The 17,044-nt window shown below is 39.9% G+C and overlaps 1 protein-coding gene across 1 annotated transcript; it reads right to left on the reverse strand.

The window, feature by feature from the left end:
* Window positions 1–210: 210 nt before the first annotated feature.
* Window positions 211–16,969, reverse strand: LOC110220570 (caveolae-associated protein 4). The gene is given in 3 exon segments (XM_021004618.2): window positions 211–5,563; window positions 16,050–16,351; window positions 16,354–16,969. Coding segments are annotated over 3 exon segments (1,125 nt in total). The 5' UTR covers window positions 16,457–16,969; the 3' UTR covers window positions 211–4,843.
* Between the last annotated feature and the right edge of the window lie 75 nt (window positions 16,970–17,044).

The raw sequence follows: 17,044 nt of genomic DNA on the forward strand, positions 1-17,044 counted from the left end.
AAGGAGGAAACTCGCTCCACCAATTCAGGTTGACACCTTTTCTAAGTTTAGCTACTTAGTACGTAGAGGTAAAATGACTAGCCCAGGGTTATAGTCACACTGTGAGTCAGAGGTAGGACATATAATGTGATATGATATTATAGAATGTTATGCTGTTTGTGTTTAACTGAGGTCAATACTGTGTTAAAAGAAAACTGTCGAAGGAAAAACTTTTTTTTTTACCTATTCCATCTTTATTTCATATTATGGCCTAGTTTTAGCCAAATTGGATTACCAGCTTATCACTAAACATGTTATTACTCTCTCTCTTAGCTCTAATACATTTGCTCACAATATTCAAAATGAATACAAATCTTTCCCACAACATTCTCATCTCTTTTTTTCCCCCATTTTGTAATTTTTATTTTTTTAAATTTTTTTTTTCCATATGCTTTTGAGTTGAAAATTTTTTCTCTCTTTTTCTCCCCCCCCCAACCCTCCCCAAGACGGCGCACAATCTGACATAGGCTTTACATTTACATACCCATTAAACATATTTTCACATTAGTGAAGTTGTAAGTAAAAATTAAAACCAATAGGAGGAACCATCAGAAAGATGAAACAAAGCTGAACTGAAGGTAAAAATAAGTGAGAGCGATTCGACTTCCATAGTTCTTTCTTTGGATGTGGACAGCATTTTCCATCCCGAGGCCTATGTAGATGTCTTAGATCCTCGTTATGCTGAGAAGGGTTAGGAAAAACTTTCTGAATGCTCACAAATACCTTTGACTTGGGGGCGGGGGGAGGCCCTTATGCTTTCTAGGTTGATAGGAAGAAGGACAAATCTGAAAGTTCATCTTTCCTTGAGAAATAACAGAGGGTTTATAGGCACCCTCTCCAAGAGTGCTTCCTTATTTTATGAAGTTTTCTTAATAAAGCATGGGGTGGGGTAGGGAGATTATTTGTGGAATAGTGGTTGAAGTCCCAATGTATTAATAAATAACTCTAAGCTTTGAGACTTCTCACCTTGGTTAGGAGTGATGGATGAAAGGACAGGCCCCACACCAAGCTTCTGATTGGGATAGCAAAGGTAGAAAGAGCATTAGGTTTACTGTGGCATCTCCTGACTCTGCTTTGGGGGACTTTGGGGCTGGGATGATGGAGACTGATCAATCCCAAGGGGCTTTTAAAACCTGCAGGTAATAATGTATGTCAAGGGCCTAACTACAATCTTAATTCCTTCCTTATCAGTTTTTTTTTACTCCCCACCTCCACCCCAAAGCACTTAGCACAGTGTCTGGTACACAGGAGGTATTACATAATGCATATTCCCTCTCTCCTTCCCTCCTTCCCATTAAGAAACATTTCTGACCATCGAGGAAGCTTGGAGTGGAATGGTGGTTTTGGTGTCAGAACCCCTTTACGCTCTTAAAAATTATTGAGGATGCTCTCTCCCACAAAAGCTTTTGTCTATATGGGTTATATCTATTGATATTTACCATATTACAAATAAAATCTTGGTATTGTAGAAATATTATTGACCCTGAAAACCCCTAAAAGAGTCTCAGGGACTCCTAGGAGTCACCTGACCACTCTCTGAGAACCAGACAGTCAATAAACATTTATTATGCTCCTACATGTGCCAGGCACTGGGGTAGAAAATAGAGAGAAACGCTAGCAGAAGATAGACCATGGGAGACATCTGTTCATACACTACTTCTTATACTTGCCAACTAACTGAATGACCCTGGGTGAAGTTACTGAATCTCTATGTGCCTTTAGTAACTACCTAGGATTTATTTACTAAGTGAAGAAAGTTCCTCAGCTAACAAAAGTACAGGTCTCTGGTGGATTAACAAAATAGAAGGCAAAGGGAAAATTCACTTTACAAAATTGTCCCATAGATGTCTTAGCTGCAATATATCTTTTTGATAAAGTGAATTCTTGCATGGGGCAGAAAACCCCTAAAATTTGCTCTCTACAATTGCTCTATGTTCCCACAGAATTATTCTGAAACTAGTGATAGAAAACTTACTATTGGAATAGTTACAACATCACACATGTATTTTAGTATTTATCATGTTTAATGTTGATTACTAAAATGCATATTTAAAATTAGAGAGATCAAACTGTTTGTGATAATGTGTAATAATTTTTGTAAATATTAATCATGTCTCTTAGAGACATGTTTGTAAAAGTCCTTTGAATGCAGAACGATTTAAAATGTGTTCTTTTCAAAGTATTGTTCACTCTGGACACATTTTAGTTTTCAACAGACTGCTTTTCACAAATATTATGAAATGTCAAGGTGTGTCTATCCAGGGAAAAAGAGGAGGAATTGGTGCTAAATCAAATACCCAAGTACCTTCACCTTAAATATTTATATTTGCGAACCAGGTACCTATTTCCTGTGCATTTTTCCAAATCTTTAGGCATAAAAAAAGAGATGCAGTGCAGAATAGAATAAGCTAAGGGCTACCATTACGATCATTGTAGAAGTCAAGCTAGGTTGAGGCTCTAGAGAGATTTTGAAAGGGCAGACAGTGCTTTACATCTCTGGGGACTTGCTGATATTCACTTTGCTGGCATTTGGCTTTGTGGCTGGCTGGTACGCCTGGCATGTAACATCAGGAGAATATTCAGTTATCTGATCATGTGTGTATCATCAGGGTGTAGGGGAGGACAGCAGGCTAGCCCATCAAGTACCAAATATATTGATTTGTCCTTGGGTTGCTGGTCATATTGGTTACACGTAAGGAAGAGATGCAGATAAGGAAACTTGCCTTAGTTGGTGATGCTAGGTTGGCTTGTTGAGTTACTCCTGGCTTCCAAAGTATCTGACAGCCTGTTCAGGTACCTAGCAGAGCAGTATATTCATTGGCAGATGGCTAGGAGTTGAATGCAGTTTCTAAGAGAGTAGTGAAACACTGGATAAGCTAGAGTATGTGGTAAGATAATTTCCTCTATCCTAACTTTAGACCAGGAATGCTTGATGGCACTTTTTTTTTTTAGTTTTCAACATTCACTTTTATAAGATTTTGAGTTCCAAATTTTTTCTCCCTCCTTCCCCTTCCCCTCCCCAAGACAGCATGCAATCTGATATAGGCTATACATGTACAATCATATTAAACGTATTTCCACATTAGTCATGTTGTGAAAGAAGAATCAGAACAAAAGGGAAAAAAACCGGAAGAAAGAAAAAAAGAGAGAGAAAATAGCACACTTCGATCCGATTCAGACTTCATAGCTCTTTCTCTGGAGGTGGATAGCATTTTCCATCATGAATCTTTTGGAACTGTCTTAGATTATTGTATTGCTGAGAAGAGATAAGTCTGTCAAAGTGGGTCATTGCACAGTGTTGCTGTTACAGTGTTCAATGTTCTCCTAGTTCTGCTCACTTCACTATCAGATGTTCATGTAAGTCTTCCCAGGTTTTTCTGAAATCCACCCGCTTATCATTTCTTATAGAACAATAATATTCCATTACATTCATATACCACAACTTGTTCAGCCATTCCCCAATTGATGGGTATTCCCTCAATTTCCAATTCTTTGCCACCACAAAAAGAGCTGCTATGAATATTTTTGTACATGTGGGTCCTTTCCCCTTTTCTATGATCTTTTTGGGATACAGACCTAGTAGTGGTATTGCTGGATCAAAAAGGGTATGCACAATTTTATAGCCCTTTGGGCATAGTTCTAAATTGCTCTCCAGAATGGTTGGATCAGTTCACAGTTGATAGCACTTCTTCACAGGCCTGTTGATAAACAGCCTCTGTCTCCATCTTCCTTTCAAGAACAAAGGGGCATGATGAAGAAGAGCATTCAGGAAATTGAAAATTGAACCTTACCAAAAGTGAGCATGTTCAACAGCTTTAGACCTTACTTTTATACTTTATACTCACTTTCACTGTAGTAAATGTATTTCAGCCTGTGTGCCAACTGAGTTAAACCTTTGAGGCCATGCTGAGAAGAGAAGAAAAGATTGGGGTACAACCTAAGGGGGTTGGGGCACAAGCTCAGCAAGTTAAGAATTATTACTGGAATATTCCATACCTCTAGGAAGGAACTCAGAATTTGGAGAGCAAGAGGAGGGAAAGGTGAGGCTTCTAAGTGGTACTTTTTATAAAGTTGTAATAGGAAGTGAGGCGGAAAAGCAAGATTTGAACATCACGTGGTGACAGCAGCGTCTGCTCCAAGCTCTAACCAGAGGTGGGGAACCTGAATCTAAGCTGTACCGCCATAGCGTTAGGAGAAACAATGTCCTGTGGGCTACCAGGTTGCTCCAGTTCAGCAGCAAAAGTATTATACATGTAACTGATGCAAGTATTTTCAATGGTTGAATTTTGAGTGTGTAAACAGATATATTTTAGAGCAAAATTTATATAAATGTTGTTACATCTGATACTGCTATAATAACTTTCCGGCTGTTACTAATGGGGTAAAAGTCAAGAGTTCATTTGCATATAAGCACATCAATTAAAAAATCTATTGTTTCTTTTAGATAACCAAATGTTCCAGACTTTGAAACCCTTCCCTCCCCCCTAACCAGAGAGAAAAGGGATCCGAGATTATTTCCACACTTGTAAAGGAAAAAGCAAAATCCAATAACCTGAATAACAGCAACCAAAAAAAGCTTCATCACTCATTGGAGTTTTATTCCTCAATGAAGGGGGGAAAATGCTGATAAAATGAGATTTTTATATTGCCTGGCTTATTAAAACATAATTGACAGCCTAGAATACACTAAATGAAATAATAGCATTTATCTATCTTTATATGATGTTAAAAATAAAACTCACTCTTTTCTAGTTACAATTGTTTGATGAAGCAGACGCACAATCAAAGGCTGTTTGGTTCGCTTTTATGCTGATTGTTTTAAATCCAGCAAAAGGGATTCGTCATTCCTTCCCTTTATTTGGGGTTGCAGGACTACATTTTCCGTAGGAACCTGGGTGTCCTCTCCTGCTTGGGAAGGACAGACTTCCCTGCCTTGCGCACTCTCGGCCGCAGCTGTCATTTCCGTGTAGAGCTCGTGTAGGGGCTCGTCAGCCCCGCTGCTGCTCAAGACATCCATGCCCACATCCTGCATGCCTTCTTGGCCTTCCGCGGTTGTTCTTTCTTTGCCTTTCTTATGGAGATGCATCTTGAAGGTTTCTTTTGTCGGCGTGGCTTTAGAAATTGTTTTCTTAAATCTTTCACCAGACTGCTTCAATCTCTCTCCTGACGACTGCCTCAGTTTCTCTCCTGACTGCCTCAGTCTCTCTCCTGACTGCCTCAGTCTCTCTCCCGACTGCCTGATCCTTTCTCTCCTCTCAGGAGTCACAATTCTAGTCCGAATTCTGTCTACTTTCTTGTCAAAATTCTGTCTTGTCTTCTGCATGTTTTCTTTAGAGAAGGCCTTTTTGATGTTATCGATTTGCTTCTTTCCTGACTTTTTAAACTGGGTAGCTCTGCTTTCTTCGATTTCATATTCTTCATCGGAAGAGAGATCATCGGGGAGGCAGAACTCATCTTCTTGTGTATTCTCAAGCAGGCTTTTTTCCTTAACGACAGAAAGAGATGTAGGACATTGGACCTCCTCCTGGGTGGGGGGAGAGGAAAGAAGGGAAATTATAATAGTCTCCATTTCTATATCATTTAAAGGTTCACAACATCCCTGTGAGGTAGGTAGAGCCAGTGATACTAGGCCCATTATACAGATGAGGAAACTGAGACTCAAGAGGGTGAAGTGACTTGCCCCAGGTCACACAACCAGTGATGTCTAAATGTATAGGCAGGTCGGTTGAGGGGAGTCATGGATAGATATCTCTGGAATCTTACCACCCTTCTCCAAGGCAGACTTTGATTCCTGCCCTGAGGGGTGCAGGAAAAAGAACTACAAAGGCAACTAGAACCACAAGGCTCCCCTCCAAAAAGAGGGGTGTCAGACTAGAATTATATATGTATGCCCCCCCATTGATGGCCTAGAGGCACAATTATTTTAGGTTCAAGCCACTTTCCAAGACACCACCCCTTAAAGGGGGAGGGTAACCCAAGCTTACATCTATTGTCCCGACTCCTTCCCACCAAATGTTAGTTACACAAAAGACCACCTCAAATAATGAAAAGCAAGCAAGTGTTAAAGAGATTCATCCAAGACCTCGTACTAAATAATGGGTATTTTTAAATCATACCAAACTTTGAAAAGTCTAGGATCTAGAACTGAGTGATAAGTAACAATTCTTAAAAGAAACTCTATAATCCTATCTCAAGTACATATTAAATCAGTGTAACAAATTAAAACCAAAGAAAGATTTAAGGGAAAAAAAAAACTTGCCCAATAAGCCAACCAATTTCTTTTTTTATATGAATTTTCTTTTCCTTATGAATTTAACAAATACAAACAAACAAGAGCATTTCAATATTAAAGAAAAACAGAAAGGACAATGGTACATGCAACTATGAATTTATAGCTAGTTTTTTTAAGTGTGTACAGGCATGCCTCATTTTATTGTGCTTTGCTTTATTGTATTTCAGAGAGTGCATTTTTTATTAGTTGAAGCTTTGTGGCAATTCTGCATCAAACAAGTCTATCAGCGCCATTTTTCCAACAGCATGTACTTACATCACGTCTCTGTGTCACATTTTGGTAATTCTAGCAATATTTCCAACTTTTTCATTATTATTATATCTGTTACGGTGATCTGTGATCAGTGATCTTTGATGTTACTATTGTAATTGTTTTGGGGCTCCACAAACCATGCCCATATAAGATGGTGAACTTAATAAATATTGTGTGTGCTCTGACTGCTCCATCCATGGGGCTGTTGCCTGTTTCTCTCCCTCTCCTAAGCCTCCCTGTTCTTGAGATACAATAATATTAAAATTAGGCCAATTAATAACCCTACAATGGCCTCTAAGTGTTCAAGTGAAAGAAAAAGTCAGTCTATGCAGAAAAACTCATTGTTGTCCTATTTTAAGAAAGTGCCACAGCCATCCTAACCTTCAGCAACCTGATCAATCAGCAGCCATTGACATCGAGGCAAGACCTTCCACCAGCAAAAAAAAAATACAATTCATTGAAGGTTCAAATGATGGATAGCATTTTATTTAGCAATAAAGTGCTTTTTAATTAAGGTATGTATACTGTTTTTAAATATAATACTATTGCCAACTTAATAAACTACAGTATAGTGTAAACATAACTTTTATATACACTGGGAAACCAAAAAAGTCATGTGACTCACTTTATTGTGGTGGTCTGGAACCAAACATGCAATATCTCAGAGGTGCACCTGTGTTAAATTTAACACGGTAGCAACAAAACTGCCCTGCTTATCAGTGTCCCCCTCTGAACTTCATTCTGCTCACTTTTGTGTATTTAAAATGTCTCATTGACATTCATTCCTTCTTTTTTTTTCATTATAGCTACCTGCCAACTGTCTCTCACCCCAAATAGAAGGTCTCTCTTGCAGAAAAAGAATATAGTTGAGCAAAACAAACACACACCAACCACTTTCCAAAGGCTGCAGGGAGAGCAGTAGCAAGTTAATTAAGCCTTCTCTTCTGCGCTGCTTGATTTGTTAGCATCTTTGTTGTCTTTTGTTACTTAAAATTCCCTGGCACTGGGCACAGGGATGATAGATGTAAAAAGAAATATGTGTAGGAACCCTGTTGCTCTGATGAATCAGTGGTGGTGGGAGGGATCGAAATACCTTACAACTCCTCCTCGCTCCTAACACCTGCTGTAGCCACAGGCTGCACTATCAGTAGGAAGGTCTGACTGAAAAGTATGAAATTGAGGGGGGAAGAAAAGGTTGGTGTTTTTTTGCCTCCTTTTAAAAAGATTTATTTTTATTCTCAGGTTCCAAATTCTGCCTTCCTCCACCTCCTCCCCCACCCACTGAGAAGGCAAGAAATATGCTATCCATTATACATATGAAGTCATACAAAACACATTCCCACATTAATCATGTTCAGGGGTGAGGGGGAAGCAAGAAAATAAAGGAAGGGAAAAAATGCTTTCAATCTGCACCCTGAGTCCACCAGTGAAGAGAAGAGTTAAAAACTAATAACTGATGGCCACAAAACCCCAAAAATCCCAACCTGAAGAGTTTAGCTTTTCTTTTCTTTCTGCAAAAACAGAAGGTGACCAAATGACTGTTAAATGGACAGACAGTACCCAGAGAAGCTTTGGTTACACAGGACTATTCTTTTTAGCAGGGGGTTGAGCAGGGAACCTCTCTCTGTCCCTCTCTGTGTCTCTCTGTCTCTGTCTCTGTGCATCTCCCTCTTTCCTCTCTCCTGTCTCTTTCTCTCTCTCTCTGTCTCTCTCTCTCCCTCTCTCTCTTTCAGCCCACTTGATGAGGTTGGAAGATAAAAAGGATAGGTGACAGAAACAGAAATGAAAAAAGACTTTGAAATTGACCACTTGCACCTTATAGAAGGGATATCCCTCTCAGATTCTGATTAGCCAGTATAAAGGAAGTATGTAAAAAATGTGTATATATTTCTTTACTCTTTTAGGAAGTGTGAAGAAGTTCCTCAATCAACTTATTGGAATTATAGGGTCAGTTAGCCACTGGCTCAGAAATTAGCCATTTCCTGGTGGCTTTGATAAAACAAGAAAGATCTGAAATCAGGGCTATGTCAGCATTTGAGAAGAGAACTGACCATAGAGGAAGAGCCCACTTGTACCTTGGTCTTTCCCCTTGCACCTCTTCCTGAGTGTAGCAGTGGAAGGAGGTTTCTTTCTCTTCCCCTCCTTTGCCTATCAGTAATAGTGCTTTGTGGGCAGCTAGGTGGCTCAATGGATAGAGTGCTGGGTCTAAAGTCAGGAAGACTCATCTTCCTGAGTTCAAATCTGATCTCAGATACTAATTAGCTTTGTGACTCTGGGCAAGTCACTTAACTCAGTTTCCTCATCTGTAAAATGAGTTGGACAAGGAATCGGCAAACCACTCCAGTATCTTTGCCAAGAAAACCTCAAATGGTGTCACAAATTATCAGATGTGACTGAAGTGACCAAACATGTTCCAGGTTTATGGGTGAAATATTTTATATCTACTATTCTTACAATGCTATCTTGGTAAATAAATAAATACGCTGCTTTAAACCAGTTGTCCTCTAGCTGACTACTGAAGACAAATGTGTCAGTGAAGCTTGGGGGCTATAGCCTAGGAGTGTGGACTCACAGATTACCTTGATCCTAATTAGAGTACCTCTGATTCCTGGGGGACCCAACTTTTGAGTGAGAGTTAGAGAAGTCAGGCCCAACACTTCAGAACTGCAAGGATCCATGACTTCAACTGTGGACAGATACAGATCTATATCCAAATCCCTCTTTGAGGTTGGTCTTTGCAAGGTGCTGTGAAAGAAAAAAAATTCACCAGTGCTGCCTATCTGGTGATGAGCCCTCCTGAATTTATATAAGCTGGTCCTCAGATGACAGACATATTTTTTTTTGTCATCAAGTGGCTTGGAAGGACCTGTCAGATCTTAAAGCATAGACTACATGCCATGATGAGGAAGCAGGGAGGACTTCAGGGGAGGATTGTTAATTGTGGAGAATTCATTGTAAAAAGAGATTGACAAACATTGTTACTATGCAAAGTAGAAACAGCTTCTTAATACAGAATCCTCTTTTCAAACCCCATTCCTCATAATTGGATTTAACATGTATTAATTAGCATCTTTTGTTTGCTTTGTTCAATTTTCCTTAATCACCCCTTGTCTCTCCCCACTCCCTTTCCTTCTCTCTCTCTCTCCCTCTTTCCTACTCTCTCTCTCTCTCCTGTTGCTCTTCTTCCCTTCTCTGTCTCTATTTCTCTGTCTCTCTCTCTCTCATTCATCAAGCCACAGACTCACTTTCCTTTATTTACCCATCAGCTCAAATATGTGCATGAAAGTGTGTGGCAATGGAAAGACAAATGGCAGCTATAAATAGGTCATGGCATGCTATCAGCAATGGCTTGCATGGGAGAAGGGGGATAAAGACATCATTGAAGCAGTGTATGCTCTGGAAAGAAGGTGGGATGGTTATGCAGTTATGAGAAATGACAAATGGACAGGATGAATACTCCATTTGTACTCCAAAGACATTCATGCCCTCCTAGTATGGTGGGTATTCCCCTTGGCCCATCTCTCCATTTCTCACCAGCTCTCCTCGTCTCTGTTTCTCTCAGTGTGTTTCTCTTTGTATTTCTTTTTCTGCCAATGTCTCTATGTGCTCTCTTTCTGTCTCTCTCTGTCCCTCTCTGTCTCTCTCTATCACTCTCTGTCTCTCTCTGTCTCTCTGTCTCTGTCTTTGTCTCTCTCTCTCCCCAGCAGGCCCAATTTAGTATAACCCCCTAGCGTTACAAATGACAAAACTGAAGTCCAAGGGGATGTGAATTGTCCAAGGTCATATGGGTGTCAGAAGCAGGGTTTGATCCCTGGTCCTCTTACTCCAGAAACAATGCTTTTTTCATTCTACCATTTTGCTTCACGAGATACATCAAAGTCTGAAGAGGTGTGTGTGTGTGTGTGTGTGTGTGTGTGTGTGTGTGTGTGTGTTTGGCCTTGTCCAAGAACTAGTGGGGAACTATATGAGAGCTGCTGAAGGAGTATGTATAGATATCCTACCTGTGAGGCAACATCAAGGAATGAGGAAGAAATAAATAAAATAAAATTTAAGCAGAAAAAAGTAACAAATGAGTCTTAAAAGAGAAATGAACTAGGCTGACATAGAAGCTAGAAAGGGAGTTTTCAGGAAGAGCCCAGAATAGGGAAGGCCAAGGAGGATTAAATTCAGACTTCCCTCTACTTTTTTTTTTGTTTATCCTTTATCTTACTCTAGCTGGCAATAATGAGAGTTCTATACAAACAAACGCTGAATTTTTTCATTAAAAAATTCAAATTATGTAATAGATGATGGTCACATTTTTTACTTCAGCTAAACAAACCAGAGTTATATTCCCCCAAGGTTTTGACATAAAACTGACAACTCCCATTTATGAGACCTCTCATTCTCAGCTTTACATAGCTTTCCTCATGACAACTTCATGGGAGCAAATAGTCCAAGTATTATTATATCCATGTTTCAGGTGAGGAAACCGAGGCTGAGAAAGATGAAATGACCTTCCGAGGTCCAACTATCTAATATCCGAACTGGGACTTCTGTCTCTACTATACAGCCAGACTTGCTTGCTGTTTCTCACCCAAAACATTCCATTTTCAGTCTCTGTCCCATACCTGTGAACACTCTCCTCACCCTTCCTCTGCCTCTTAGGCTCCTTCAAAGCTCAGCTTAAACATTACCTCCTATAGGAAGCCTCTCCTAATCCTCCCAGCTGCTAGTGCTTCCTCTATTGAAATAACATTGTGTTTACTAGGTGTGTGTATGTATCACCTATTTATGTGCATACATTTGGTTTTCCCTTTAGAACAAAAATTCTTTGAGGGAATGTGGGGTAGAAGCTTGGGCAGGCTCTTAGGCCGCAGTGGTCCTTCCTCCCTGTCCTTTAGCTCAGCCCTGCCTAGGGTTTTACCCACCCTGTGGTCTGAACTATAGACTGGTGGGCCTGGATTTGTCAGAGGTCTTTTCCTAAACTCCAACCACATAGTCATTTTCTTGAATTTCTGATCTGATGACTGAATAAAGGAGAATTGTATTTTATATTTTTTTATTCATAGATTCTGCACTTTAAATTAAAAATATTAAATAGTAATTAAAGCTAGCATTTATATGCCCCTTTGAGGTCTGCAAGGTACTTGACAAATATTATCTCAGTTTATCTTCACAACTACCCTGGGGGGGGCGGGTAGCCATTATTATGTCCATTTTACAGATGAGCAAATGAAGGGAGACAGAGGTGACTTGCCCAGGGTCACACAGTTAGTAAGTATCTGAGGCTAGATTTGAACATAGGCCTGACTCCAGATTCAGTGCTTTAGACATTGCCCCACCTCATTACATCAAAAGTAAGGGGGGGTTGGGGTTTTTTTTTTTGCTTTTTTGGTGAGGCAATTGTGGTTAAGTGACTTGCCCAGGGTCACACAGCTAGTAAGTATCAAATGTCTGAGGCCATATTTGAACTCAGGTCCTCCTGACTCCAAGGCCAGAGCTCTATCCACTGTGCTACCTAGCTGCCCCCCAAAAGTAGTTTTTAATTGGATTTTATGGTTCATAGTGTCTGTTGCATTTTTTAAAAATGAATCTGCTGGTCTAAGCCAAATTAGATATCACATGCCTGACATGACAGTATAATGGAATTATATCATATATCACCATGCCTGACACATATGTATGTATGTGTGTACACACATATAATATATGGGAAAATAACATTTAATGTTCAAAGTGTCATATCTTTCCTGAGGCATGTCTCATGCTAAGAGGAATGGGAAAACCAGTTGCTGGAACAGGGATTCAGGCCAGGAAGTCTATAAAATTCAAGGAATTTGGAAGAGCTAATCATTTATCTAGATCCACCTGTCTCCCCAAAGCCTCAGTCCTTTTAGGGAAGTTGTTGGTGTTCCCGACCCATCCCTTTCCCCGCCTGCACTGACATGCCAGTGTAGGCAGGCTTAGGATTGCCATGCTCCCTTCTGACTCATAGGATCCAGGTTTGATTTTATATGTTTCTATGGGCTAAAGGGGAAAATACAATATCACTTCCATAAGACGTCTATCCTCTTCTAGTGTTTAACTTAACATTGAGTAGGCAGTATGGTATAATGGAAGGAACGCTGGATTTGGAATTAAGAGAACCTGCGTTCTAATCCTGGCACTGCTGTTAGTATGTGACCTTGGGCAAATCACTTTACTTCTGGGGACCTTAGTTTTTTTATGCGTAAGATGAGAGGACCTATACACTTAAATACTATAATGTACTATGACATTCATAGACTCAATTCAAAAATGTGTATCAAGTGTTGGCCACTAAAGGAGATATAAAACTGAGAAAAAAAATCAGTGATGGGCTGAGCAATTAGTGTAGAACACAATGGGGAATTAGGGAGAAAAACCAGGACAAGGTCCCTGCTATTTATTATCTTACAACTCAGCAGGAAAAAAGACGCTCAAGTTCCAAAACCTTACCCAGCTGACCCTTTGTTCTCAGAGGCCATCCTCTACCAAGGCAGGAAAAGCTACAGGCCTGGCCATAGACTGGGTCTATAGTCTGAATATCAGCCTAAACAAGATCAAAGACGCCCACCACGAGAAGACTGGTAAGGAAAGCAATAAAAAGTTTTGGGCCATAGCAACTCATGATATGGTCTCCTAAGGTATGGAGAAGCTGTAGTCTGTATCAGCAGAGGGAAGACACACAGTGATGGAATCACCATTCTTGGAGTGAAGGGAGGAAGGAAAGAAAGGGAGAGGGAAGGAGGAAAATAGGGCACACACACACACATGCAGACATGCATAATTTATATAATACATATGTATACATGTATATACCTTGTATAAACACATGCATATATTTATGTACATGCATATATACACACATATATTTCTTGAGAGCAGTAGCTAGGTTTAATTTGAAGAGGCAGCATAGTGTAATAGAAAAAAACCATTAGATTTGGAATCTGGGGATGGGGACTTGAATCCTGAATTTGCTATGTACACACATGTGTACTTGGGAAAGTTGGATTACATCTCCTGTTCCTCAGTCTTCTTACCTGTGAAAGGTCTAACCATTAAATTGTTCATAATAGACTTGTAGTTTCATGTGCAATCACCTTTTTTATTATACTATATCATAGAAGTGCTTGTTTTATTCCATAAATTAAAAATAAAATAATTTTTTTAAAAAAATGCCTAACCATGGAACAACTCTTTATCAAGGCTGGTGTGAGAATCAAAAAACCGTGTATGGCAAATCATTCTCTACAGTCACCTAATATTATTATTAAATATTTGTATCTCCAATGCTTAGTATAATATACTGCACATAGTAGGCACAGTATACTATACAGTAGTATAGTATATTGCACATAGTAGGTTGTTTAATTGAATTTGAAGACTGTGGATTTGGTGATACTTTATTGTATTTCCTTGAGAAGGGAGTTCCTTCCTTCTTCGTTTCTCCCTTCCTTCCTTCTTTGTTCCTCCCTTCCTTCCTTCCTCCCTTTTTTCCTTCCTTCCCTCCTCTGTTCTTTCCTTCCTTCCTCTTTCCTTCCTTTTGAACCTGCCTCTTTCTTTCCTTTCTTCTTTCCTCCTGTCATCCTTCCCAGAGAAAAGACATGGACGGGGAGATGGAACATTATGTGCAAGGAACAGCAATCAAGCCAGTATGGTTGAAATGTAGAGCATGTGGAAGGAAATAAAATATAAGAAGCTGGAAAGGCAGAAAGAGGTAAGATTGTGATGAGCTTTCAGTACTAAGGAGAGGACTTTATATTTGGTCCAAAAAGTAATAAGGAGGTATTGGAATTTAATGAGCAGGGGTCTGTGTGACATGGCCAGAACTATACTCTAGAAAGATCACTCTGACAACAAAGTGAAAGATAGATTGGAGCAGGGATGCCCATGAGATGCTTATTGCAATTATCCAGCTACTTACTTGACAGCAATGACTAATCAATTCAGAGGAGAGTCAAAGATGCCTACAAGAAAAACCAGCCTCAGCAGGAGCTTTGATGCCCCATCCCTGCTTCATTCAGGGTTTATAAACAGTACTGGTGCTGATGGCATGTTGCCCATCAGTGGTTGCATCATTATTAGAAAGTCCTGCCAAAGGTTGCTATTTAAAAATACAGTTCTGGGAGGTAGTTGTTGGGTCTGGTGGCTTTGCTTGTGGCCCATACTCTCCTGCCTCCAGTATAGCCACCTAGACCACCTGGCAGATGCCCAACAATTCACGTATCTACACAGTCCAACTCTGCTGCCCATTTTAAAGATCAAGAATGTGAAGCACAAAGTAGTTCAAATACTTCTCTTATTTGGTGGGATGGTGGGGAGGGAGATCCAGAGCTCTAGCTTCTTCTCTATGGGGAACTTCCCTGTATGGAAACTCCCTACACTGACACAGATCAGCAATTCTGCAACAGAATTTTAGAGCTAAGAGTTAAACCGATTTGCCCATGGTCAGAGAGGTAGTAGGTTTCTGAAGTAGGATTTGCATCCAGGTCTTCCTGAATTCAAGGCCAGCTCTCTATCAATTATATAATTCTGCCTCCCACTTGCCTCCATAGACAACGTAGCTCAGAAAGTGGGACAGAGTCATAGGATCATATATTCAGAGCCAAAAGGGACCTTACAGCCAATCAGGTCTAAACCCATCCTTTTACACATGAGGAAACTGAGGCTGAGAGAGGTTAAGTGACTTGCCCAGGATCACACAGCTATTAACTACCTGGATCAGGATTCAACCTATTACTTCTTGACTTAAAATACAGCACTGTATCAACTACACCCCTGCTTCCTTTCAATTTCCCAACCCAGCGATACTGATGTCTCTTCTTCCTGCTATGGCCTGTATTTTTTCAACATTGGTAGAAATCCTATACCTGAAGGTTACATAAATAGAATTTTTATTATTTTGGCCTATCCCTAATGAGGTAAAAAGCAAAAAGCAGCAGAGATGATTGTCATGTGTGGCTAATGGACTGAGAAAGCCTGCCTCATATTGCATTTCACAAGCAAGAAATAGCTTTGACTTGATCCACAGTTCATTTTACACTTAATGGTTGAGAAGCCTGGGGTACTAATAATAGCATGTTGGTTCCCGTCAGGAGGATTTTGTACTGAAACCCCTTTGGAAACCAGGATCCATTTTACAGTGTCATAGATTTTAGAGCTATAAGGGACTTTAGAGGTCATTTATTTTGACCCCTCATTTTACAGAAGAGAAACTGATGCCCATTAAGTAATTTGCCCAAGGTCATTTGGTAAGTAGCAAGTGGCAGGGCCAGACTTTGAGTCCTGGTTCTCTTATTCCAAGTATATAACACTCTCTTCCCTATCCCGAGCTGCCTCCTCTATCCCATGTTATTATCAAGCTCTATAATACAAAGAGTGACCACTTCCCTTTAAAAATTATTTGTAATGAAAGCCTGGAAGAAACTCTGGGTAACAAAAATAAATCTGAGCACAAGCTTACCTGGAATATGACCACTCGAAATTTGTTTTTTCTTAACACCTCCTCTTGTTTGGTCTCCACCTTCTTCACATTTAGGCTATGCTTCTCCACGCGTGCTTTTATTTCTTTTACGTGAGCGCTGACTTTCCGGGTTTTCTCAAACAGCTTGTTCACTACATAGCCTGTGTTGCTGTGTGCCTGGGAAAGCTTCAGCATGTCAATCTGGACAGATTTGATCGTATTTTCCATCGTTCGATGTCTCTCTTCTATTCTCTTCTGACTTTGCTGGACGCTGTCTATTATGGTAGCCACTTTGTCCAGACGGTCACAATTGTTAACGCTGCATCTTGGTCTTCATCTACTGAAACGCCTGACAGTCGATTCTGATGGATTCTGTCAGCATTGGCAGTTGACTTGTTGTGATCCATTTTGCTTCTTTTTTTCCCTTCAGACTTATCTATACAGTGGCTGAAATGTAACTATCCCTACAATTAATTCTGGCACTTAAAGCAAAAAGTTAGCTTGACAGCTGGCCACAAAGAGGTTTAAAGGGTAGGAAACTCCACCCCTGGAGGCTGGTCAAGTATTTATAACTAGAAATATCCATATGCAATTGTTCTGCAATATGAAACCCTTCAACGAGTCTGGCACCGGACCTACATGCAGTGGGTATTCTAAAATTGTCCGTTGACAGACCAAGTGACTCAAAGATGGCAGTGATGGAAGAGGAAAACATGAAAGAGGGCCACTAGAACTCCAGGACTTTCATTTATCACATGAGAAAAAAAAAAGCAACCTGGACATTTTTCATCGCAGTATTATTACTCCCATCTCATTGACTCTTTTTCCTTTGGATGATTTCAGGCAATTTTTTTAAAAAAGCAAATCAGTATTGATAACCTGAAACTTCTGATGCTTTTAAAACCTACAAACTAAACAATATTAAAGCATGTAACAGACACACTAAAACAGAGGCCATATATAGTGAAAACATTGTATTTTAACATGCTTTCCAA

The sequence above is a fragment of the Phascolarctos cinereus genome, unplaced genomic scaffold, assembly GCF_003287225.1.
Source record: "Phascolarctos cinereus isolate Bilbo 61053 unplaced genomic scaffold, phaCin_HiC Scaffold_4;HRSCAF=312, whole genome shotgun sequence".
In the NCBI taxonomy this organism is placed as follows: domain Eukaryota; kingdom Metazoa; phylum Chordata; class Mammalia; order Diprotodontia; family Phascolarctidae; genus Phascolarctos; species Phascolarctos cinereus.